Below are 26,852 nucleotides of genomic sequence, written 5' to 3'. Positions count from 1 at the left end.
CAAATGAAATGTTCAGGTAGATGACAGCAGAGACATGTCAATGCTTTTCTCTCGCCCTTCCCTGTCAGAGTCTACAGATGAATCAGATCCGGATAAGATGCATTGCCTGAACAACAGTGGCTCGTCAGCCACCTACTCGGACTACTCTCCATCCCAGGGTTCTTCTGGCTCCTCTAACCCCCCGGGCAACGTGGCCGCCCTGCAGGCTGCTGGGAAGGATGGAGGAGTGCCTCAACAACACTGGACCAACAGGTGGGCAGTGGCTCACCGGCTTTCAACCCACAGTCCTCACACAGAACCAGTGGCCAGCTACAGACACACGCCTGATAGCAAGCTTACGGTGACCCATGATCGGTCTTCCATCGGCAAAATCAGAGGCTCAGCATAGCCCTATATCGTCTGTTTGCCGACAATGGTCTGATGTCAGTTTGCCTACCATGGTGTGCTGCCTCAGCCACCTGTGGTATGATAAGTGCTTGCTAGCTGGGTCACTTCCAGTACTGTTCTGTACTGTGTAAATATGTCATTTAGCAGGCATCGATTCCAGCCGTCTGTTTCTTGAGACAGGGATGTTGTGTAGAGCACCTGGGTGAACAAGGGTTGGAACTCCAGCTGTCAAGAGGCTGTGTGAGGGGAGAGAGTGGCGCAACAAGGCTATTTTAAATCTTTCATTAACATACATCTCCATAAGACTGACAGAGCGCCGCACAGCACACCTCTCACTCACTCACTCACTCACTCACTCACTCACTCACTCACTCACTCACTCACTCACTCACTCACTCACTCACCCACTCTCACACACAGAGATAGCCCTATTTGGTAAAATACCAAGTACGTATTATGACAAGAACAGCTCAATTAAGAAAAGAGAAATGACATGACATGTCCACCATTACTTTAATTCCGAAAGTTTCTTCAAGTGCAGTCGCAAAACCCATTAAGCGCTATGATGAAACTGGCTCTCATGAGGACCACCACAGGAAAGGAAGACCCAGAGTTACCTCTGCTGCAGAGGATAAGTTCATTAGAGTTAACTGCACCTCAGATTGCAGCCCAAATAAATGCTTCACAGAGTTCAAGTAACAGACATATCTCAACATCAATTGTTCAGAGGAGACTGTGTGAATCAGGCCTTCATGGTCGATTGCTGCAAAGAAACCACTACTAAAGGACACCAAGAAGAAGAGACTTGCTTGGGCCAAGAAACACAAGCAATTTGGTGGAAATCTGTCTTGGTCTGATGAGTCTAAATTTAATAATTTTGGTTTCAACCGCCGTGTCTTTGTGAGACACAGAGTAAGTGAATGGATTATCTCTGCATGTGTGGTTCCCACCGTGAAGCATGGAGGAGGAGGTGTGATGGTGTGGGGGTGCTTTGCTCGCGACACTGTCAGTGATTTATTTAGAATTCAAGGCACACTTAACCAGCATGGCTACCACAGCATTCTGAAGCAATACACCATCCCATCTGGTTTGCGCGTAATGGGACTATAATTTGTTTTTCAACAGGACAATGACCAAAAGCACACCTCCAGGTTTTGTAAGGGCTATTTGACCAAGAAGGTGTCACGGATCCCTCCGGAACTTTCATTATGCACACCTGGCCCCTATTCCCAGTGATTAGTAATTGCTTGAGTGTGTCCTTGGTTTACCATTGTCCTGTCGATTATTATTACAATGTCCGTTGGTGCGTGTGAGTACCTGTGCTGTGTGTTTTGTCTTTCGTGCCATTGTGGATTGTGCAGATGATTATGGGTCTCGTAATATCATTGTGCGCTTGTGTTATTTATTCGAGGTACTCCTCGTTCTTTAGTTCAGGTTTCAACCCTGTGTTTTGTATAGTGTTTGCCTTTAAACGGCACACCGTAATTTGGGGTATAATAAAAAACCTATTACGCGTTCCTGCGCCTGTCTCTCGACCATTTATGCCAACGAAACAGAATAATCCACCATTACGGGAGACAGCGGGAATGGCCCGTCTGACGACGCTGTGACTGGTCCATCTGGCGCCGCGGCAACTTCAGCAGCTGCAACTGGACCGTCCGACACCGCCACAACGTGTCCGTCCGGCGATGCAACTTCAGCAGCTGCAACTGGCCCGTCCGACGCCACTGCGAATGGTCCTTCCGACAACCGCCGCAACATCGGCAGTTGCAACTAGCCCGTCCGGCGACGATACAACTTCGGCAGTTGCAACTAGCCCGTCCGACGACGATGCAACTTCGGCAGTTGCAACTAGCCCGTCCGACGACGATGCAACCTCGGCAGTTGCAACTAGCCCGTTCGACGACAATACAACTTTGGCAGTTGCAACTAGCCCGTCCGACGACGATGCAACCTCGGCAGTTGCAACTAGCCCGTCCGACGACGATGCAACTTCGGCAGTTGCAACTAGCTCGTCCGACGACGATGCAACTTCGGCAGTTGCAACTAGCCCGTCCGACGACGATACAACTTCGGCAGTTGCAACTAGCCCGTCCGACGACGATACAACTTCGGCAGTTGCAACTAGCCCGTCCGACGACGATACAACTTCGGCAGTTGCAACTAGCCCGTCCGACGACGATACAACTTCGGCAGTTGCAACTAGCCCGTCCGACGACGATACAACTTCGGCAGTTGCAACTAGCCCGTCCGACCCGCACTGCGTTCCTGTGATCGTCCTCGAGGCCGGTGGCATTGCGCTGCTTGTGCAGCGCGTCAGGGAGGATACTGTCAAGGATCCCTCCGGAACTTTCATTACGCACACCTGGCCCCTATTCCCAGTGATTGGTAATTGTATAAGTGTGTCCTTGGTTTACCATTGTCCTATTGATTATTGTTACAATGTCCATTGGTTTGTGTGAGTACCTGTGCTGTGTGTTTTGGCTTTCGTGCCATTGTGGATTGCGCAGATGATTACGGGTCCCGTGTGTTAATCATTGTGCGCTTGTGTTATTTATTCGAGGTACTCCTCGCTCTTTTATTTGGGTTTCAACTCTATGTTTTGTATAGTGTTTGTTTGGGCTTTGTCCCCGTGCCTTTACACGGCACGCCGTCATTTGGGGTATAATAAAAAAAACTATTACGCATTCCTGCGCCTGTCTTCCGACCATTTATGCCAACGTGACAGAAGGAGAGTGATGGAGTGCTGCATCACCTGACCTTAACCCAATTGAGATGGTTTTGTATGAGTTGAACCGCAGAGTGAAGGAAAAGCAGCCAACAAGTGCTCAGCATGTGTGGGAACTCCTTCAAGACTGTTGGAAAAGCATTCCTCATGAAGTTGGTTGAGAGAATGCCAAGAGTATGCAACGCTGTCATCAAGGCAAAGGGTGGTTACTTTGAAGAATCTAAAATGTAAAATGTATTTTGATTTGTTTAACACTTTTTTTGGTTACTGTATGATATATGTTATTTCATAGTTCTGATGTCTTCACTATTATTCTACAATGTAGAAAATAGTAAAAATGAAGAAAAACCGTTGAGTGAGTATGTGTGTCCAAACTTTTGATTGGTGCTGTACATCTTAATGAAATGATACGCTGTCATACCTGTGCTTACGCTCTTTCTGCAGGCTGGTCCAGCAGTTCCCCAAACCCATCGAAACCAAGCCGCTACTGAGTCAGAGAGACCCCAGAGAGACCCCTCCCTCCAGCACACTGCAGCAGCGCGGTGAGCGACGCCCCCTCAGTGACACCTTTGACCAGTGGAACGATACCTCCCACTACGACAACACAGGCTTCGTGTCTGAGGAGGCTCCTCTGGAGATCCCCAGTGGTAGCAGCAGTGGTAACCCCATGCTGGGCTCCAAGTCCCGCAGCTCCTCCACCTCCCACGGGGGCCGCCGGCCCCTCATGAGGCAGGAGCGCATCGTGGGCGTCCCCCTGGAGCTGCAGGATGCCCCTCACCAACACCCACACCCCTCCCACCAATTCCATAATGTCCGCACCACGCCAGAAAATGAAGTGCCTCAGCCTCCCCCTCCCAACCCATGGCAGAACTGGACACGAACGCCCAGCCCCTTCGAGGACCGCACAGCTTTCCCCTCAAAACTGAGCTCCCCAGGCAACAGCCCCAACCCTGACCGCAAGGACTTTGAGCAGGAGATGCATCATGGGGAGCTGCCGGGGACGTTCCCCTCCACAGGGACATGGGGTTACCTAGACTCCAGGAACTCGGGGCAGGGTCAGGGGCGCAGCAACCAGCAGGCCAACATATCCAGCATGTACCAACATGTTCAATCCAAACCCACTAGACCAAGCTCTGGGGCCATGGTGATGAGCAAGAGCTCTGAGCGCCTCTCTCCCATGATGAAGGAGGTGAAGGCTAAGTTCAAGAAGTCCCAGAGCATTGATGAAATAGACATGGGCTCCTACAAGGTGTACAGCATACCAGTGGACAGCTACAGCTCCAGCATAGAGAACCATGGGAGTGTTGACCGTCCAGACATGCCGGCCCCCATGGAACAGAGCATGTCCCGCAGCCAGTCTGCCCCCATGCTGGACGATGATGATGCCTACGGCACAAATAGCCAGCAGCAGAAGCCTGCCATCCCCAAGAAGGTCTACCACTTCGACCAGAGCTTCAACCCTCAGGTGGCTATGGATATGAGGAATCAGCAGCAGGAGAGGAGGGCCCCTCCGCCCTTCCCCAACACCCCTGAGTATGTCAACCAGCCAGGGAAGACCCTGCCCAAAGAGCTGGTGAGCCCCAGGGGCTACCGGGGTTACCCTCCTATGGACCAGATGTTCTCCTACTCTCAGCCCTCAGTCAACGAGGAGAACCAGCCGCCCCAGCAGCAGCAACCCTTCCCCATCCCTAGTCAGCGCTCCCGACCTGGATTCCTGAGGCGGGCTGACTCCCTGGTCAGCTCCACAGAGCTGGCTCTGTTCCGCAGGGTTCAGGAGGCCCAGGAGATGCAGCAGATGTCGGACCACTACGGCCGGCAGCACTTCAAAGGCATTCTGGAGCAACAGAACAGTCCCAGCATGGCCCAGCAGGACCAACAGTACAACAAGAGGAATGGCAGGTACGAGGAAGACTACTCCTCCTACCAGGAGCCCAAGAAGCCTATCATGGGCTACCCTACAAAGAGCCTGACGCAGCGACGCCCCCTGTCGGCCAGGAGTTACAGCACAGAGACGTTTGGGGCGTCCCAGGCCAGGCCTGTGTCTGCCAGACCCACAATGGCTGCACTGTTGGAGAAGATGCCTCCAGATTATAATCTGAGCACGTGCACTGAGAATATAAAGAGCCCTGATGAGATGAAAATGCGCACCATGCAGCTGCAGCATAAGCCTGATGATATGTCCTCTAAGATGCCAGTAGACTGGAGGCAACAGCTGCTTAGACATATAGAGGCCAAACGATTAGACCGGGTAAGTCTGACAACTTCTTAAACACAGTTTATTACACGCTCACGTAACATCTATATGGGCGCTTCTGTTGACACACCACATGACTGCATGACTGTCAGTATTAATGAACGTGTTCAGTCCACTGCTTAGCAATGTGCGCCAGTTGTGGCACCAGACCCACTTGATGTTTCTCTATATGTATTTTAATCACTTATGTCGATTGTGATAAGAAGCACAAACATGGTAAGTTTTCCCCTCTTACCTCCTTTCTCCTCTTCTTTCTCTTATTTTCATCCTACTATTACTGTTAGTATGATATCATATTTTATCAAGACAAGTATATCTGTCTGTACTACAACAATTTGGATGAGTTTCCCTAACTAGATTAAGTCTAGTTCTAAACTAAAAAGCTCTCCAGGACTAGGCTTAATCTGGGTCCGGGAAATCGGCCCTTAATAATATAGGCAAGTACTTCAGTGCTATACATCTCTTAAAGAAAAGTACATACTGTTGCTTGTATGGTATACGTAATCGTACTGTATCCATGAGTGTGTTTTTAATGTGTTTGTTCTGGTACTGTAGTAACTCTGTACTGTTGTTGTTCTGTTTGTCAAGCTCACTTTATCTGTTGCAGCTACGCAATGTGTGTTGGTGCAATCCCGTTTACCCAGTGGCTCACCCATTTACTCATGTCACGCGGTTGTTTCCCTCCAATCAGAGCGCTGTCCTTAAGCACAACACAGTAAACTTCGGCATGCTGTACTCTGGAGGCTATGCCGCACCGCATGCCGGCAGAAGCATGACAATAAACTTTTACAATAACACGAATAAGCATGAAAACCAAACAACACAGTGGCTACCTCTACCCAATGTGAGTATGAACCAGAAAACACAGAGACAGTCTCAGTGCAGTTGAACCCTTTAACGTTCATGTGATAGTGTGTACTGCATTTGTACTGTTTTGTAAGGATAAAAGCTTAAAAATAACATTTATCATAAGAAGCACAATATTACCAAACAATTGCCAATGGAGAATGTGAATATTTGTTATCACTTGCCTTCAATATTGAAATGCTATGGCCGTATATATATATTTTTATTATAGTCCATATTTCAACATCAAACAGAAACTAGCCTACAGATACACCATGACATGTGATGGGCTAAGCCTCATGTATCACAGTATCAGTATAGAATCCATAGTGAAGCCGAGTATTATACCATTTCTCAGCCAAATGGTGAAACAAGTCTTAAAATGACGGACATGGCAATCCCTCCCATTTCAACTTCAAGCCAAGTGCTGTCTTTTATCTGTTGTCTGAAATCTTAAAATGTCTGCGGTGTGTTGCATGTCTGCAATATATGTGTGTCAGCTACGGTGTCTGCTCTGCTCTACGGGTTACAGCCGTCCTCTGTACAAGTATTACGGTGTCACTCAGTAGCCTCAATCCAATGGAGCCTAGTGAATAGACACCATGCATTTCAGGACATAGACAAGCACATTGTAATAAAACGCGGAGATTGTATCTTTCTCGTATAAGGTATTTTAGTGCCTAGATAATATGGCATTTTGAAAGCAAACCCATCATTCAGAATATCTCTAAACCTGTTACAATCTATTCTTAACAAAAAAGTATTGTATGTGGGAAAATGACAGGAGGCAAATAACCCAACTAATATATTCATACGCATAGGACTTTGCGCTTACTATTATAAAGAAGTTAAGGTCATGATTGATCCAAGGACACCCACTGGTTTACTAGCTGCAGTACTCCGTCAATAGTAATATTATTATCAATGATTATAACCTTATAATTAACACTGTAAATCAATTCATCTTTATCTCTGGTAAAACTGTAGTCCTTTTGGCAGAAAACGCAGGTTAACCCCATAGCCGTAATGATACTCTGAACCCTGTTCCTTTACCCTATTCTCTCTCCAGACCCCTTCTCAACAGAGCAATATATTAGACAACGGCCAGGAGGTGGTCTCTCCCACCACTCAGTGGGCCCCCTACTCACTGGGCAGGAGAGACGTGCCCCCAGAAAACATCATGAAAAAGGTTTGTGCTTTACACTGACAAAGGACCCAGAGAGAGAGGCCTGTTTGGAGTGTTAGATATGTGGTGTAATGTCACTGTTTGAGCCTAAACTATGCTGATGATATAGTGCTCATTATCATCCAGCTTGCTGACTGAAACATTGAGCTTGTAGCTCATTCATGTATTTATTTATGACATACCAGTACGTTTAACGTCAAACCGTAATACACCCCCAATACATGCATTGTTTTAAATAAAGGTGACATTACAAGGACATACAGTATAACCACATAATGCTTCATAAAGGGTCCCTTGTCTTGTCTCTGTTGTACTTCTTAAGGTTACTCCACCTGTTCTTTTAAGATGGGCTCCTTTATTTAGCTGTGATTGCTATGTCAATGTTGTTAAATGTCAGGAGTAATTGCTAAGCACCATGAATCATTCCAGCAGCGCTCCATTCTTGCTTGGTCTCCCTGGCAACCTCTGTTTTTCAGTTAGTTTGGCTGTCATTTAATTGTGGTCACAATCTAGCCATCAGTGTCTGTGCAACAATAATGAGAAAGGTAGACCAAGGACTTCCTATGAAATATTAATGCACAGAGAAAACTGTGGGTTGTGTATCCTGTTTTATTACTTGTACACTCTTAGATAAAAGGGTTCCAGAAGGGTTCTTCGGCTGTCCCCATAGGAGAACCCTTTTTGGTTCCAGTTAGAACCCTTTTTGGTTTCAGGTAGAACTACCTTGGAAAGGGTTCTACATGGAACCAAAAAGGGTTCTGCTATGGGGACAGCCGAAGAACCCTTTTAGGTTTTAAATAGCACTTTTTTTCTAAGAGTATCATGTAGGATGATAGGGTTTGCAGGAAAGCCTCTATATGGTCATTCAGGCTTGAAGAAAACCAAACTAACAGAGATAGGGGCTGAAGCATGCTGCACCTCATCTGTCTGTTATCCGCCATTTTGTAAGACGTGACGTTTGCATCTTTGCAGCTTCCTGACTCTTTGCCTAACGGGTTGAATTACCCACAGGCAGGCGGCCATCACCCCCACCAATCACAGACAATGATAGTGACATCCGCGTCGGCCACACCCCCACACCGCTCGGTGCGGGACCAGCAGTACGAGGGCGCCATCAACAAGATCTCCATTCAACAGTACCAGTCTCCTCTGCCCATGGCCACCACCACCAGTCCCCGGCCCCAGAGCGCACGCTGTCTCATCCAGACCAAAGGCCAGAAAAGCATGGACGGCTTCCAGGAGCAGGTTGGCCATCACTCCCTCGCTCCACTTCCATCTCTTTGTTTGTCTCTGTGTTTGTCCCTCCATCTGTGTTTGTCTCTTTGTACTTCTCTCTCACCCTCTTCCTCTTAGGCATCCTTTCACTCTCCTTCTCTCTCTCTTCCTTTCCCTCTCTCAATCTGGTCGACAACAGATCTCTGAGAAGCCTATATTCTGGCTACCGGTATATAGAGAGGAGAGATTTGCACCACGTAATTGTATCGTAATACAATATCAAATTTATATTTTTGGCAATATGAAGTTTTTGTGTCATTTGGCAGTTCTGTGTGCGGATAGAGAAGAATCCAGGCTTAGGGTTCAGCATCTCAGGAGGAATCAGTGGCCAAGGGAACCCCTTCAAGCCTTCTGACATGGTAAGATTAAAGCAGCTAAATGTTCTCTGTGGGGGTCTGATACTGTGCAGCCTGTGCCATAGGAACATGTTCCATTTTTCTCTGCTGTAGGCTGTTCCTTAAGCTGTTTGAATAACCACTGCACAGCACTGTATGTCTCGCTTCAGAGTTTCCATGGTAACAGGTGCTACTACAGTGCTGCAGTTTACTTGGTTAACTTTGAACCTTTTTATTATATGCCAATAATGAGCAAGAATCAAGAAGAGACTCCACATTTTTGTGGCAATGAATCATAATGTAGACGTAAGGTTGGCAAATGCCCAATAGTTCAATACTGTCTTGTTACCATGGTAACCACAAAGAAAGGATGCAGTGAGAAAAAATGTCCATAGCTTTGCATTTAAACAATTTCTAAATCAGTTAAAATGTTGTTGTTGTTTTTCCCTTGTCGTTTTGAAACATCAAAGCCTAGGGCTGGATTAAATCCTTATCACAGAAGTATCGTGGAAGATCCACGTAAAAATGTAAAGGTAACTTCCGATTTAGATGACATGCAGCGTTTACCGTGAATGTAGTGGCGGGAACATTGCCTTTAAATATCAATTGAGCATAACGTGGATCTTCCGCGAATCCAGTCCCTAGTTTCTTCTCCTTGACATTATATTTGCAGGGTGGAAAGTATTGTAAGCCATGGAAATAGAATTCAAATTAAATTTTGTACACCTTGTTATAGCCATTGAATGTGTTGTATATTTTTGTATGCATATCATCCCCCATCTTAGCACCCCACTGAAAGGTGGTGCATGCTGATTACAGAGGGAATCTTCTGAGGGCCTGCTTTCCTGTGATGCCTCAAGGAGTCCCTGATGTAATACATGAGTCATTAGATGTTAGTAACGTTATTCGGGCTTCAAGTGAGGATTAACTGTGTAACTGTGTTGAATAAGCATCTTCATATGGTATTATGATCATCTTCATATGGTTTAAACGCATGCAAAGATTGGTATATTTATAATCTCTGCCTTGATTAGACATTTTTTTGGAAACATGAAATGTAAAAAAAACTCCTCCACAGTGTCCATAACTTTGTAAATAGCTGGACAAATATCTATATTTTTATCGTATCTGTTTTAGTACTGTTGATATCTTTTCATTAAAGTTCGATGTAAATGCCATTTAAGTACATGTAGTTCTTGAGTTTAACAAACAGAGCACACTCAGAACACTTCCATTTTTGATCTTGTGACAGATCCTTACGATAGTCCAGCTAAACCTATAAAGTTAATGTTGACAATGACATCATCAAAATCATGCACAGAACTTGAGTTCGAGGAAACACAAAAAAAGCGCCAAACACCCAGTTTGAAAGGCAAAGATTCTAAACCATCTTCACCATGTGGTTCCTAACCTCATATCACTTTTGACTTATAGGGTATCTTTGTTACTAGGGTACAGCCTGATGGACCGGCCTCCAACCTGCTTCTGCCTGGGGACAAAATACTGAAGGTAACCATGTTGTTCATCACTGCATCGATCATCATTGTCCTCTGAGTCTGTGAGAGCGCATCCTCCTTCCGCCACATTGCCAGTAGAGGCTTTGCATGTGGCATTTTGTGCTGGACGTACATGTGTCTACCAAGTGAGCATGGTCCTCTGTTTTGACCTCTGTCAAACCTCCAACATGCTTTACTTGTCCCTCAGTCAGGTCTTCCACTAATAGTGCTTATACTGTATGTATCCTAATAAAGGCCCATAGAAGCAGACTGAAAAATGTAAGTGGATAACATACAAGTAAGTAACTTTACTGATATATAGGATTCCTAATGTGATGTTTTATATATAGTATCGACCAGCAATGTAATGATCCCAACTTTTTTGATAACCTTGAAACCCCTGGAGCATTTTCTGCTATTTTTTCTCAACTGTCCTCTCCATCTTTCCAACTTTGCAGCAAAGATTGAATCTGGTCTCTTCCTCTATTTCAGTATTATCAGATCCTCCAATCTCTTCTCGAAAAATACTTTAGGAGTAAACATTTTAGGATGAGCATCAGAGTTCTTCTACCCAATGTGATAAGAAACAAATTGCACACTATGATGTGGTGGTGTATTTAGCTTAGGTAGAGGGCTGTTACTCTAAAAGGGTAATCACCATCACACATACAGTACATAGGGATGAAGCTGTCAAAGTAAGTGTTTACCATAGTGCAGAGAGGGCACTGTACCCCTGTAGATTGTCAGATCCCTGGTCCATGTGAAGCTACTGTTCAGGCTCTATTTGTCAGTCATAAATCCAAACCCATGTCAGTGAAGCCTACATGAACAAGCCAGGCCCTCTGCGCCAATACAACTTAATTGGATTGCAATAGTCTCTACAGTTATTGGCATGTCTGTTATATCTGTGTCGCTTTAAATGTGTGCTAGTAGAAGCCCTTGCCCCTTTCCCCTCGCCCCTTGCTCCTCGCCCACCCGTAGCCTGCAGAAGCAGGCACTTCTCTACTCTCTCCACAGATACAAGTGTTAGCTGAAGGACAGACCTCTAAAGACCAGCTTCTCTCCTCCTTCTCTCCTTTACAGCATGACCTCCTTCTCTTCCTGTGTGCATCTCTCTGCTCTTCCTCTCCTCTTTTCCTTGACAGTGTTGTGTTTCTATCTCCTGAGCTAGGACTGTTTCCAGTCCTCTCCGTGCTGCCCCTCCCTGCCCCTCCTCACCCCCTTCACTCTGTTCACCTTCTGCTTCATTTTTGCATTGCAGGGCAATGGACATAGTTTTTTACACATGGAACATGAAACTGCTGTCTCTCTTCTGAAGAATTTCCAGAAACCTGTGGACTTGGTAATCTTGAGGGAGAGCACAATTTAAATATTTTTTATAACACCATTGCTTCTTGCCCAAACGGTTTGTGGAAATGTGTACAACCGATTTTTATCTATGAACAGAGACATTTGCCAATTGCTGGACCAATGGCAAATACTAGTGCCAAATGTACTATAGGATACATATCTTATAACCTATCTATGAATTTTGTGTAAACAGGAAATGTATATTCTGAGTTGATGTGAATGAAAGTCATTTTTCTCATTCAGCCCGAGGCTGTAGGTTGGAGTAATTTCATGTTATTTCTATTTATTTGATCTTTGTTTTTATTTCGAAGTTTTTGCTTATTTATATTGCCTTTTATTTTGTACCTTTTTCATTGGAGCTTCTCATTTTACTCTCAGAGCATGAAAACACACTAGCTCTTTAGAAATTACATTCACCATAAACACTGCCTCAACTTTGTATATGCCTTGTGTAAATATTTTCATTTACAATAAAGACATGAACAGTAGAGAGGGGAATGGTACTGAAAATATTATAATTGTTTGTTACAGAAGAAAGAAATCGCACTTGTCTCCAACCTTAATACAGGGCCAACTTATAAAATGCTTTTTTATTTTTTATTATAGCTTTTCCCACCGGTTGATTTAATTGTTTTAAAACTATGTCGCTCACTGTACCCAACCAGTCACTGCATTCTGTGAACTAGAATGTTTGTAGGTGCTCAATGCTCAATCATGTATATGTATATGTTTACACACATGAGCATAATTGAAGTAGAAGCAATATTCTATCCCAACGTGACAAGACTACCCTAGAGGGCCATCTGCTGGCTATATTCTGTGGTTTCCCATAATTGTGCCAAGGAGTATGTAATGTATACATAGCCCCACATTCATTTACAGAAAAATCCATTGTTTGTGCACTTAAGCACAATTGTAACATCGTTTCTCATCTGTTTGTCTGTGTTTCTATAAAAAACATTTGAGTGGTTTTGTTCGCACTGATTTGAAGTGGTGTGAGTAATATTGCTTAGCTTTTCAGCACCACTCTGTGGAACACCAATGACTTTTTAGAACATTTCAAGCTCAGTTTATTATGAGTACGCATCATTGGAGAAGTATTAATGAGAGAACTATGATGTTTTTTTTTTCAACAATGCCACTGCCCAGAATAAGCATTTCACCCTGTTACATTTCTGGATGGATGTTCATTTTAAGCTCTGATGTTACAGCATGGTCTTTGAATATGTTTTTGGGATACATTGTGTTTTGAAATAGATTTTAGGGTCTCTCTTATAAAGAGATTTCTCTCTTTTTGCAAACCAATGAGATTATTATATTGTCAAAATTGGTGCCATTTTATCCCAATCAAAAACATATTCCTTATGAGCCCTGACAATTTTTCATAACATTTTTGTCTAATGTAGCATCAAATGTGACATTCTTGAGAAAAACTAAGCACCTATAACTCTATGGAAGGACCCTGGTTGAATTTGTGCCAAGCTAAGCTGGTAAGTGGTACTTCGGTATCCAGTCAATTATGAGTTCAAATATTCAAGATATTGTTCCAGAAAGTTTGATAATATAATTATTTTTACTAAATGTTTTCAGGTAATTATTCGGAATATATTGATATACCTTTGCTCAAATATATAGCTTTGCTCAATTTGCGAGATTTTATAAGGACAATGAAAGAGTATGGATGAAGATCTTACGACTTGAAGAAAAGCTCTACTATCAAATGTATTTCTACAGTAATTGTGAATTTGTGTTATACAAATATTATATATATGTATATGAATATAAAAATAGTCATTTTTGTATGTGTTTAAAATACAATTAAATATAAAAAAGTGAATATATGGTAATATTCAGTCAAATTGCAGTATTGATGTAAATAATTGTGAATGAAAACACATTGAGATAATTTATTCATAGATTGTGAATGTACTCCAAGCTTCTGCAGTATGAAGACTCACTGGACTTGAATGCTGCTTCATTTTTTGTGCAAAAAGTAATTTTAACTATTGAAAGAGAATTATTCTGTTTAGTTGGACAAATTTAGTGAATTTATTATACTATTTATTTGCACATGCAAGTTTAATCCTTCCAGTTTTATTTCTGTATTAACACAAAGAAATGTAATTGGTAAAGTATATATTGTGTGTTTAGATTGCATTTCACAGATGCTATCTGTACATATTTAAGATACATTTTTATTAAAAAAATATTATAAAATTGAACGAAAAATGCTGTGCAGCAAATACAGAGCCATTTTCGGCTTTGGAAGTACAATTTTTCAGTATTTAAGAAGTGTTTTGAATAATGTATAAAAGTATATTGTACAAATAATAAAAATGTCACTTGTTATTTTTCATGGTCCTCTGTGGTCTTTATACAATCCCATCAAAACCAGTATTTTCTTCCCCTAAATTAGGAAGTTAATTTGTCACTCTTGATAACAGCATCTGCTAAATGACTAAAATGGAATATTTCATGGTAAGTCTGGTATCTTACTGCCATCTATCACACTTGACTTTCCATGACTAGGTGGTGTTTTGCCACATAAAAATATTATTTTTCTAAACAGTACCATACTGTGAATTTATTAAAGACTATAACAAAGGATCAAAGCACCAAACACATCTGCCTTGTACACATTTAATGTGGTTGGAATTCAATCATTATTGTGGTTGGAGTCATTGAAACAGACATGGTTCAATTGTCTTACTCAGTTTTCATGAATACAATGACAGAGTGCATGCAAGTTCTTCTGTTTCACATCAAAAGCAACTGAAGAACAGATGTTTTTTTTTCAGGCTATTAGATATGTTGTTACACTATCTCAATGTCATTACAAATGAATTATTGAGAATGATATAACATTTTAAAATGTCTCGTTTGGATCAGAGTATCAAACAGGCCAAGGCCAAATCAGTAGAAGTGTCAGATTATCTTGCAATTGCCAGACATTATGTTAAACATTGAATGCAAAACTTTCCTAAAGAATAAGCTTAGTGGAATTGCTATTGTTTTTCCATATATTGAGAAAAATAACCCACACTAAGACAGGCTTTTCAGCTTGGAATGCAATTCAAATATTGCCATTGGTAGAAGATCTTGTAAACATTGTTACAGCAGTCTCCCAGTAGTAATCATTCAAACTTTATATCTTATATCAAAAAAGAGAAAGTACACTTCAAATCATTAGGCTCGAATGTCATGAACACTTTTACAGAATAATGGCAGTTAGTTTCAAGCCAAAAACAAACACTGATTAATCATAAAATTGTACTTTCTCATTTGATGTTGTAGTTGTGTGTGTTGTATCTCATTTGGCTTTAATGCAGTTGACTATGTAGGGATCCTGCTTCGTAGGTACTCCAGGACAGCATCAGTTCCTCTGGATACAATGGCTGCTCTGGGGTTGCGGAAAGGATTTCCATCCAGCATGAGGGCTCTAAATGAAAGACGAGAGAATTAGTGAGACCAGCTTCAAATATTGATATACAAACACATACTTCCCTCTATACAACAACAGCTCGGCGCAAAATCACAACTATATGGATCACTGAGTTGGATGCCCTAGCGCATATACCTTTTCTGATTGCTATTCAACACCATACCTGACACAAATAGCACAGTTCCTGCAGCTTCCACCCCTATCTAAATAAAACCAGATATGACCACGCTTTTTGAAATCCTGTCCAGTTATATCTTCGTCACATCATATATTGTCCCCTAAACACAGTGTCACATCCCGGTCCCTACCTCAGGCTCGTACAGTTGCCCAGTTCAGGTGGCACCTGCATGATGTCATTGTTCTGCAGGTCCAGAGTGGACAGCTTGTCCAGAGCTTTGAGCTGCAGTGGGTTAATGGCTCCCACTTGGTTATTACTGATAAGAATGGTCTCCAGGCTAGGAACCCGGTACAGCACCTCTGGGAACAACTTAAACCTGTCAAAATATGACATGAATTTGAATCCGTTTCTACCAATCATCTGTGTACAGCACGATGACTACATTCCTTTAAGACCAGAGTGCTTACCTGTTGAATGACAGTGTGATGCTCCGCAGTTTCATTAGGGCCTCAATTTCCATTGGTAGAGATGTCAAAAGATTGTTTCTGAGGGAAAAGCCAAAATAAAAACTGCATATTACAAATGTCTCACATGCACCGATGTACCATCTTAAGCAAATGTACCAATTTTAGGCCGGGTTAAAACAATGCTCCCACCAGAAACACCTCGGAGTCTAAAAAAGGTTGAGCCTCTCGTTTCACTGACCTCCGCAACACAAACGCTACTTTTATTTGGAAAGACAAGGCCTTCAGATATTTGAGCTGTAGAGCTGACAGATGTGCTGTGGAGGCTGATTGTCAGTTTATGTACCTGAGGTCTATGTGTGCCAGCTGCTGCAGCATGCAAAACTCCAAGGGGAGGCTGGTCAGCTTGTTAAACCCCAGGTTGATGTCAGAAACAGAGTCCTTCAACTCCACAACCCTGAGGACCAAGCAGAGACTCATTCAAACTCATCCAACATTATCACCACAACAGTCCTACTGTATCTGACATTCTCTATCAATGGCTTTGTGGTGACTTTTAGGAGTGGTGTGATTCTTCTCACACTGAGGGTTTTTCCTCCATAGGCCCAGACTGTGGTGTGAAGTCACTGATTACAAGCAAGGTACCTGGGAGGTACTGCAGCCAGCTGGTTCTTGCTGAAGTTGACACTGGCAACAGGCTCACTTCCCACAGCATCAAACACATCATCAGGAACACATGCCATCTGCTTCTCACTGGAACCAGGGTCACACACAAAGCAACAGTTTACTGACAACACTTCACTACATCACAACTACCCTCATGCTGTGGCAACGCAATATCATTTTGTGGTAGAACGTTTGAGTTTTTAACTTTCCCAGAATGCCTTAAGTGAGCTTCAAACACGGCACAAAAATAATAGTTGACACACACACCTGTAGTCCAATGTCTTCCGTGTTTTAATGGTGTGCACGTTGATCTTCGCCTGACTGGGCAGAGTCATGGCAGTGTCAGGCTCATCTCCTTTGCCATCTGAATCCTCTACAGATCCAAATGAAAATGTCAGTCCAATGATATGAGACAGTCTGGTAAATCAACAGCGGCCTTTCCACAAAACCTTGCAAAGTAAATAAAAGGGTCTATTCACTGAATACGAGAACCTTCTGCATAGACAGAGAAAGACAAACATCCTTGTACCTTTTATTCGACCCCTCAAGTACTTCAGCAATTCATTGGTTCCTTTCTGTGAAGGACACAAAAGTCATATCCTTTCACAGAACTGACTTGCCTAGTTAAATAAAATAAATAAAAGGTAAAAAATAAAAATGGCTACATTGCAACTCTACAGTGAGGTTCATTGAGTTCTACTGAAGTGGTGAAACTGTAGTAGCTTCCAGAAGGTTGTCGTCCTAACTCACTCACAGTCAAGAGGTCTCGGCGGATGCCTCTCAGAGGGTTGCCCTCTAGAGTCAGGATCTTCAGCTTGGGCAGGAGGGCAAGGGCAGCTGGCAGACTGGCTCACGCATACAAGGGAGAAATGCAGTAGCACAGCCATAAGATATCCAGGCAGCTAAACACTACACAGGACATTTTGGGGTGTTTTCACTTGTGAGCTTTGTTCTTATTTAATTGGTTTATATTTGTGCTGTGTATAAATATGTTATATGCACTGATGAAAGAGGCTAAATCAACTAAATAATAAACAAATGAGTTAAGAATAACAGCACACGACCTGTGAGGTGGACCAAGTACATTAACCACTGAGGAGAGACCAGGGGAGATCTGATCAGGCAAACCTACCTGCTGATGTCATTGTTGACTAGGTCTAGGCGCTCCAGGCCTTGGAGTAGTTTGATTTCCTCAGGGAGAGTCTTCACCTTGTTGTCCCTCAGCTCCAATACACTCAGAGTGCTCAGGTGTTTCAGGTGCTCTGCCTCCAGCACCTCAATCTGGTTATTACCAACATGCAGCTCCTACCAGACATGTGATAGAAAGCTGTCAGAGTTTGCATAGGGCACTTGTTTACAATTCATTCATACAGGTGATCTCATTGAGACTCAAACATTCCTTCTCAAAGGAAATCATCAGTGTCCTTACCTTGAGCCTTGAGGAGGGCAGTTCAGGAAGAAAGCGCAGTTTGTTGTGTCTCAGATAGAGCTGCTCTAAAGACGCCATTTGAGACAAGACAGGAGGTATGCTCTCAAGCTGATTGTGTGTGCAGTCCAGCAGTCTCAAATCTGTGGAGGCGTTCATACAGGATGTTATGCTTCAGCCATGTTCATGTCAACAATATAACAGTGGATGCATCCATTTCTAAAGGGTAGGCAGTACATACAAAAACTAAACAACACACAAACCAAAACATATGCTGCCATTTCCGTCTTACTTTTCATGACACTGATTCCTGAGGGGAGGCTCTTCAGCTTGTTGTGGGAGAGGTTCAGCTTCACCAGATGGTTCAAGTTGCCCAGACTGTCAGGGACGGCAGTTAGCTGGTTGTTGGAAAGATCCTTCCACCAACAATACAAAAACAAGTCAGCGAGATCATCCAAAGAGTTAATCTAAGATAATCACTTTGTTACACTGACACATTTTAGTAGTGTTTCATTGCCAGTTCTGAACTTACGATATCATCCAGGTTAGTGAGCAATCCCACTCCCTCTGGCAGGTGCTCCAGTAGATTCTGCTGCAGCTGGAGACAGGTGAGGTTCTTCAGACTCCATATCTCCTCCGGAAACTCTTTCAGTTTATTGTGACTGCAACAGAGAGGTAATGGGGGTGGGTATAATTTGTGGAACATTACAACAGGAATCTATTCCAAAAACATTGTAAATAACAAGGTTGCTAACAAATAACGCATAAAAAAAAAATTGTGCCACCCTAGTCGTAGACTGTTCTCTCTGCTACCGCACAGCAAGCGGTACCGGAGTGCCAAGTCTAGGTCCAAGAGGCTTCTAAACAGCTTCTACACCCAAGCCATAAGACTCCTGAACAGCTAATCAAATGGCTACCCAGACTATTTGCATTGCCCCCCTTCTATGCTGCTACTCTCAGTTACTATCTATGCATAGTCACTTTAATACTCTACTATTGTTATTTACTGCTGCTCTTTAATTATTTGCTATTCTTATCTCTTAATAAAAAATACACTGCCTTGCGAAAGTATTCGGCCCCCTTGAACTTTGCAACCTTTTGCCACATTTCAGGCTTCAAACATAAAGATATAAAACTGTATTTTTATAGACTGGGACGGAGATTTGTCTTCCAACAAGACAATGATCCAAAACATAAAGCAAAATCTACAATGGAATGGTTCAAAAATAAACATATCCAGGTGTTAGAATGGCCAAGTCAAAGTCCAGGCCTGAATCCAATCGAGAATCTGTGAAAAGAACTGAAAACTGCTGTTCACAAATGCTCTCCATCCAACCTCACTGAGCTCGAGCTGTTTTGCAAGGAGGAATGGGAAAAAATGTCAGTCTCTCGATGTGCAAAACTGATAGAGACATACCCCAAGCGACTTACAGCTGTAATCGCAGCAAAAGGTGGCGCTACAAAGTATTAACTTAAGGGGGCTGAATAATTTTGCACGCCCAATTTTACAGTTTTTGATTTGTTAAAAAAGTTTGAAATATCCAATAAATGTCGTTCCACTTCATGATTGTGTCCCACTTGTTGTTGATTCTTCACAAAAAAATAGTTTTATATCTTTATGTTTGAAGCCTGAAATGTGGCAAAAGGTCGCAAAGTTCAAGGGGGCCGAATACTTTTGGGGGGGGGGGGGGGGGGGGGGGGGGGGTATTTTCGTAAAACTGCACTGTTGGTTAAGGGCTTGTAAGTAAGCATTTCACTGTAAGGTGAAATGAAATGTATAGCGGCAGAATAAGATACAGGGTAGGGAGTGGGCTATTTAATTAAGTTTTTCACTCACCATGTTTATTCTGAAAAATGTCTGTCCTCACTCTGGTAACCTATGGATAAACATTAAGAATAAGCTACGTGGTGAGTTGATGCCTATTAGGCAGCTAGTTCGCTAGGTGAATTGATCATGTTACTTTGTATGCATTGTTTGTTAGCAACCTTGTACTTTACGAAGTTATTGGAACAGATTCCTGTTGGAATGTTCCACAAATTATACCCACCCAGTTAACGGACAGCATTTTAGCAGAAAGTCAGTATATAGAGGAAAGAGACCTCTTCTTTCTTTATAATGGAAGTGATTCCTGGTGTGCATTTCTCATTTGTTGAGTAACTTTAGTTGACAAAATCCTCACATACCTCAGACTGAGTTTCTGAAGATGTTGCAACTCTCCAATAGATGTGGGTAATGAGGTAAGCTGATTATCATGGACCTTGGGAAAGTGGAAAGACAAGACAGAATGTCAGAGGGTCATCGTAAACATCAAACAAAGTAGTTTCTTTCAAGCTTTGAAAGGGCCTAGTCGATCACTTCTTAAATCAGGCAACACAAAACACGGCAGAAAAAAACAATACCCACATCCAAAACAGTAAGGGCTGGCAACAGCTTGACATCCTCTGACAGAGCTTCCAGCTTGTTTGAAGAGAGAAGCAGCTTGGTCAGATCTGTCTGGTCCCACCAGCGATCATCTGCTCCAAAGGACAAGTTCTGTTTGGCCTCCTCAGGTGTGTCTAAGTTCAGCCTCCAGACACTTTGTGGGACTAAGTGCAGAATAGTGGTAAAATGGTTAGCATTAGCATAACGTTACATGCATTCATTCAAGTGGTCATCAATCAATCAACACCATACCCATCTCATGATGTGTCATCATGATAAATAGGCAGAGTCTTTCTTCCCTGACAGTTACCTTCAGTCAGCCCTCGCCCAGACAAATTGAGCTGCCCGCTTTTTCTGGCGGTTTTCAACAATCCATAAGGGACCGCACCCGGTTCCTCTTTTTCTGTTCTAAATCCTGCTCTAGAATCCACTTTGGCACCTCTTTTAAAGCGTGACATTGTTCATATGTTGTTAGTGCCACTAACTTTGTCTAACCAGCTTGTTAGTCATGCCAATAATGTTAGCTAGCTAGCTCGCTATGTATTTATAAATTGCCGATAGAAAACTAAATTTAGGAGCCAAGCATTTCATAAGCCTTTCTGGGTAAAACGATCATTTCCGGTTCAAATGTGAATATTTAATTGTAAAAGTCATTCTTCAGAATTATAAACGTTGTAAAAAGCGATGTATATTGAATTGTTAATTGATGTACCTTTAGCTGAAATAGGAATTAGTAATGCTCGATATAATTCACTTTTCGCTATTTTATCCAACGATGCACCCGGATTTCAATATGGACTCTTAGTTTGGTAGTACGTGAAAACCTTGACCCGGAAAAGGTTGAGCAGCTGAGTCAAAGACAGTACAGTATTAGAAACTCAATGGCTGTTGGATGAGTTGGATCCACTGAGGTATAATAAGAACAGTTTTGGCCGGGGTAGGCCGTAATTGTAAATAATAATTTGTTCTTAACTGACTTGCCTAGTTAAATGAAGGTTAAATATTGTAACGACCCTGGGTTTATAAGCGCGGAAATCGACTCTGCCGCACGAATGCTTTTGCGGCACAGTCGACAGCGCGCCGGACCTCGGGCTAGAAGGTCGAGGGTTCGTGACCTGCTCCCTGCCGGTTTCATTACATTGGTGTCAGAAGTGGGATCGGGACTTGCATCCACGACAGTGCGTGTGCTTGGCCGGTGAGCGCGTTCATGTAAGACGTAGAGTAGTGTAACGACCCTGGAGTAGTGTAACGACCCTGGGTTTATAAACGCGGAAATCGACCCTGCCGCACGAGCATGCTTTTGCGACACAGTCGATAGCGCGCCGGACCTTGGGCTAGAGGTCCGGCTAGAGGTGCAAAATAAAAAGAGAGGATGAGGCGAAGCGAGAGAGTTTACTCCCGTCAAAATACTGTCCACAATAAGCAAACCAATAAGCCTTTGGGATGACCACACAAGACTCTCTCGTCGTTATATACAGTATCTTTGTTGGATTATTTTGGAATTACCGAAGATTCAATCAAATATTCGCCTGTTCCTCTCTGATTTACCGTCACGTCAGCATCCCGTGGTCACAGCTGGCCACAATTAAGTTGTAGTAGCCTACATTTGTAGTGATTTTTAGTTCTTATTTTTGTTTGTTTTATTTACTAAAATAAATAAAAACATAAATAGAAAATATATTTGTGATGTGCTATGTTTATTTGTTTTTGTATTGGAATTGGAAGAAAAAATATAGAGGCCTATAATAAAAAAAACATTGACTTCCGCTGTTCCCCTTCAAAATAAAAGCTTGCAATGAAACGCTATTTCTTTGGCGTATACATCGAGTGTACAAAAGATTAGGAACATGGACTCTACAAGGTTTTGAAGCGTTCCAAAGGGATACTGGCCCATGTTGACTACAATGGTTCCCATAGATGTGTCAAGTTGGCTGGATGTCCTATGGATGGTGGACCATTCTGGAGACACACATGAAACCGTTGAAGTTCTTGACACACTCAAACCGGTGCGACTGGCACCTACCACCATACCCATTCAACGGCAGTTTAATATGTTGTCTTATCTATACACTGGATTCGCCTGGATTCACCTGGTCAGTCTTTGTCAGTGTTTCCCAAACTCTGTACTGGGACCACCCGGGTACACATTTCGTTTTTTGCCAAAGGACTACACGGCTCATTTAAATTAAATAATCAAGTCGTGATGATGAGTTGGCTATTTGAATTAGCTGTGTAGTGCTAGGGCAAAAACCAAAATGTGCACCCAGGGGGGGCCCAGACAGAGTTTGGGAACCCTGGTCTATGTCATGGAAAGAGCAGGTGTTCCTAATCATTTGTGCACTGAGTGTACTTGCCGCCTTTCCTTGCCAGTCGGAACTAGGAAATTCAGAAATGTCAGACTTGCTAAGTGGTTGAACGTGGCACGTGTATAACTACAACCAGTTAGCAAGTCAGACATTTCTGAGTTTGCTAGTTACTACTAGCACATGAATGTGACACTAGATACAAAATATTTTTGGTAGGGCAGTTTTGCATAGTGCATAATGTTAAATTATGATACCTAATTAATTATAACTACATTGGGGAAAAAACTAAACTCAAGAGTATTCCTACTTTTTATAAGTTAAATAATATAATAATGTGTAGCCTATTGAGAAATGGTTGGAGCCTAAGTAACCTTTATGCATGTAAAGAACATAATAACAGCCCAGCTGTAAAACATGTTGCAGATTCCTTAATTAAGAGCAATGTTGTTTTCATTCAGTTTTTGTTTTTCTGTCTTCTGTCAGGGAATGGGGGGTATTCTCGATGTATTGTTTGGTGTCATTTATCTGTCAGTAAAACTGAAAATTCATGAATAAAATATAGGCTATAATAATAACAATAATAGCCTACATGTAAAATAATATACAATTAAAATATACAATTATAAATAATTATTTTGATTAAATGGATTATTGTTAATTTACCTATGTTTAAGGATGCAATTTTAAAATTTATGTTTAAGCATCCCACTTGGCACAGACGTCAATTCAACGTCTTTTCTACGTTGGTTCAACGTAATTTCTGTCATGGATCCCTCCCGAACTTTCATTACGCACACCTGGCCCCTATTCCCAGTGATTGGTAATTGTATAAGTGTGTCCTTGGTTTACCATTGTCCTATTGATTATTGTTACAATGTTCGTTGGTTTGTGTGAGTACCTGTGCTGTGTGTTTTGGCTTTCGTGCCATTGTGGATTGTGCAGATGATTAGGGGTCTCGTCCCATGTGTTTATCATTGTGCGCTTGTGTTATTTATTCGAGGTACTCCTCGCTCTTTTGTTTGGGTTTCAACCCTGTGTTTTGTATAGTGTTTGTTTGGTCTTCATCCCTGTGCCTTTACACGGCACTCCATAATTTGGGTAAGAAATTTAAAAAACTATTACGCATTCCTGCGCCTGTCTCCCGAGTCATTCATACCAGCATGACAATTTCATTGAAAAGACATGGAATCAACGATGATTCAATCAGTCTATGCCCAGTGGGATTGTTATATTGCACAAACAAATTTTACTTTAAAGGAAATATATTGATTGTGTGTCCATAAAAATAAAGTTCAGTCTACTCATTAGAGCATACTATATTATCCAAAAAAGGTGAGTTGAACAAAAAGCTAGGTCATAGCAAGTGTTGCTGTACTTTTACTGTGGTCAAACTGGTTTGTGTGGGGCCCCTGGATACTATGTTAGAAATATTGCACTGCGCAGGAAAAATATTTGTGTGTCCAGTCTTCTCACTAGAGTCCCTAGAATACAAAACGCGTTTGAAAAAAAATCCTGTTCATAGGAAGCATTGCTATCAGTGGCGGCTGCTGAGGGGAGGACGGCTCATAAAAATGTCTGGAAGGGAGCGAATGGAATGGCATTAACCTTCCTGTTGTGTTCGTTTCATGTTCATTAATTCTGTGTTCCTGGTCGAAAATGACCGCCCCCAATATAGCTGATTATAAATCCATAACAATCAACTTAAATTCTTGTGAACATTTCAAGTTTTGAACTTCTATTTGCTATTTATGGCCTGTAGGCCTCATTGACTTGAGCTAATACCACACATTTGAGTAAAAAAAGCATAATGTATGGATTTATTTGATTATAACAAATTCTCAGATGAAACATATTGTGCTATTTATCACAGACTACTTTGTCAAAGTTTAACAAGGACCCTCTCCTGTTGATCAAAGATATGAACAACAGCCTCACATACATTATATAGTTCGGTCATTGTGCTGCCACAGAATGAATTGTGAGCAAGGCCTCAAAAAAGCTTTATTTACCAGAGCTGCGAGAGAAGTTCTATATATTGTTGAAACAATGTTGCGATTGTTTGTGAGAATGTCAACAGGTGTGGTTCCCCTGGGGGAAATATTCTATTGGGGAAAGGTTCCTGTGGGGGTGTCCATGGAAACCAAGAAGGGGAGTGAGGTGTGTGTGTGTGTGTGCTCAAACACATATGCATGTGGGGGTCTGGGAGAGGAAGTGTGCCTATCTGATGAATGGGCATGTGCCTGAACTCAAATTTAGAACCTAAATGTAGTCTCACCCATTCATCAACCAGTCATTTTGACCGGGCACACCACAGGTGTACAAAAGTTAAATAAAACACCCAAATTCTAATGAAAATAATCCACATGTATTTTGTGTGTTTAGATGCCCTGTGTGGACAAAAGTCATGGAACCTTATGACAATTAGATTAAATGAACTACATTTTTCAGAGAGAAAATATGTAAATCGGTCCAATTCGACCAGAACACAGCAGGAGGGTTAAACCATGTGTTTGCTGTATTTGATACAATTTCACTGATTCCGCTCCAGGCATTACCAACAGCCTGTCCTCCCCAATTAAGGTGCTGCCAACCTCCTGTGATTGCTATATCAAAATAGCTTACATTCTAAAATGGTAGCTGTCCATAGTGCTGGTATGTGTCAGTATAAAGCTTCCCAAGACCTAGCTTTTTGTTCAAACTCACTTGTTTTGTATTCTAGGGACTAGACTAACCTATAGAATAAGGAATTACAACTACATGAATTAGACTGGATTCTAAATTTATTTTTATTTTATTTATTTCACCTTTATTTAACCAGGTAGGCAAGTTGAGAACAAGTTCTCATTTACAATTGCGACCTGGCCAAGATAAAGCAAAGCAGTTCGACACATACAACGACAGAGTTACACATGGAGTAAAACAAACATACAGTCAATAATACAGTATAAACAAGTCTATATACGATGTGAGCAAATGAGGTGAGATTAGGGAGGTAAAGGCAAAAAGGCCATGGTGGCAAAGTAAATACAATATAGCAAGTAAAACACTGGAATGGTAGATTTGCAATGGGAGAATGTGCAAAGTAGAAATAAAAATAATGGGGTGCAAAGGAGCAAAATAAATCATACAAAATACAGTAGGGAAAGAGGTAGTTGTTTGGGCTAAATTATAGGTGGGCTATGTACAGGTGCAGTAATCTGTGAGCTGCTCTGACAGTTGGTGCTTAAAGCTAGTGAGGGAGATAAGTGTTTATACATGGCTCAGGACTGGACCATGGTACAGTCAATAATGATGAAAGATTACATTATTTCACTTTCTATGCCATCAATAATGATTTCAACATAATCTAAAATGAGTTCTGTTTTACAGCATAAATATAAAATTGATAATTTTTCAAGTCAAGGCGAAGGTCTCCCCCTACCGGACACAAGAAGTCATCACTGATTGAGCATCTTAATTTATGGCCAATATTGCTCAGGCCTGGTTGGCTGGTTGGAATGCAATTGCTAATCATCCATCCGAAACCGCCCGACTAAATGTGATAAAGTGAAAATCTGAGGCCCCGACCCTAAAACGCTAATATAGAAAGTGCGCTGTAGGCTGCAGTCAGAGATGGCGGAACGATCATTATTTGCCTGATTTAAATGTTTCTGCTTATAATTTCCAACATTTTGGTAGGCTATTTGTAAGTCAACTTTTCTATAATTAGATACATGCAGCCTTTGCTCACCAGCATAATGTCATAAATTAATAGAATGAATGCTTCAATCTAGTTGACATAGGTAAAGTTCTCTCTGCCATCTCTACTTCTTTCGTCATGCAAAGACGTTTAGGGAACTGGGGAGAAAATGCAATAAACCCCCACCTCCAAAAAACAGGAAAGATTTTCTGGCTAAATTTCCAAATGTTTCAAGTTTCAAGTTTTAATATCACATGCACAAGTACAGTGAAATTAGTTTCTTGCAAACTCAACACCCAACAATGCAATAAAAACAATGTAATACTAGAAAAAGAAACACAAGAAATAAGAAGAAATATGAACACAGGAAGTAAGTAAGCATACTATATACAGGGTCAGTTCCAATATGTTTACAATGTGCAGGGATACTGGAGTGATGGAGGTAGATATGTATAGGGGTAAGGTGACAGGG

General features: G+C 42.1%; 2 protein-coding genes and 1 pseudogene across 30 annotated transcripts in view; 2 read left to right on the top strand and 1 right to left on the bottom strand.

Moving 5' to 3' along the window:
- lrrc7 (leucine rich repeat containing 7) overlaps positions 1–14,206 on the top strand; it is a 171,884-nt gene extending 157,678 nt beyond the window's left edge. For 7 of the 27 annotated variants that reach the window (XM_090235676.1, XM_090235678.1, XM_036978167.2 and 4 more), the window contains 8 exons: positions 69–252; positions 3,560–5,363; positions 6,061–6,213; positions 7,285–7,404; positions 8,374–8,646; positions 8,943–9,035; positions 10,446–10,520; positions 11,769–14,206. In XM_090235676.1, the coding sequence (XP_090091802.1) occupies positions 69–252; positions 3,560–5,363; positions 6,061–6,213; positions 7,285–7,404; positions 8,374–8,646; positions 8,943–9,035; positions 10,446–10,520; positions 11,769–11,876 (2,810 nt within the window). In that variant the 3' untranslated portion in view covers positions 11,877–14,206. The remainder of the gene's footprint in view (positions 1–68; positions 253–3,559; positions 5,364–6,060; positions 6,214–7,284; positions 7,405–8,373; positions 8,647–8,942; positions 9,036–10,445; positions 10,521–11,768) is intronic. The other 20 variants (XM_090235692.1, XM_090235691.1, XM_090235686.1 and 17 more) reach the window with 9 other exon arrangements.
- On the top strand, positions 1,949–2,975 carry LOC149983564 (uncharacterized; annotated as a pseudogene).
- Positions 14,207–14,483: 277 nt separating the features above from the next.
- Positions 14,484–21,766, bottom strand: lrrc40 (leucine rich repeat containing 40). 3 transcript variants are annotated; one of them, XM_021604011.3, is made up of 15 exons: positions 20,706–21,766; positions 20,378–20,559; positions 20,158–20,231; positions 18,506–18,635; positions 18,266–18,389; positions 17,977–18,116; positions 17,680–17,852; positions 17,302–17,392; positions 17,077–17,122; positions 16,815–16,920; positions 16,527–16,634; positions 16,228–16,338; positions 15,885–15,962; positions 15,608–15,793; positions 14,484–15,296 (listed from the first exon to the last, which is right to left on the bottom strand). In XM_021604011.3, exons 1-15 carry the CDS (start codon positions 20,851–20,853, stop codon positions 15,191–15,193), a joined length of 1,803 nt encoding a protein of 600 aa, XP_021459686.3. In that variant the 5' UTR covers positions 20,854–21,766; the 3' UTR covers positions 14,484–15,190. The 3 variants fall into 3 exon arrangements, with proteins under 3 accessions (XP_021459686.3, XP_090091820.1, XP_036834072.2); XM_090235694.1 differs by having other exon boundaries at positions 21,108–21,237; XM_036978177.2 differs by lacking the exon at positions 16,228–16,338 and having other exon boundaries at positions 20,706–21,220.
- Positions 21,767–26,852: the final 5,086 nt, after the last annotated feature.

Source organism: Oncorhynchus mykiss, chromosome 5 (genome assembly GCF_057628025.1).
Source record: "Oncorhynchus mykiss isolate SJ-2025 chromosome 5, ASM5762802v1, whole genome shotgun sequence".
NCBI lineage: Eukaryota > Metazoa > Chordata > Actinopteri > Salmoniformes > Salmonidae > Oncorhynchus > Oncorhynchus mykiss.
The sequence above is the reverse complement of the archived record's forward strand: the minus strand, read 5'-3'. Positions and strand labels throughout refer to the sequence as shown.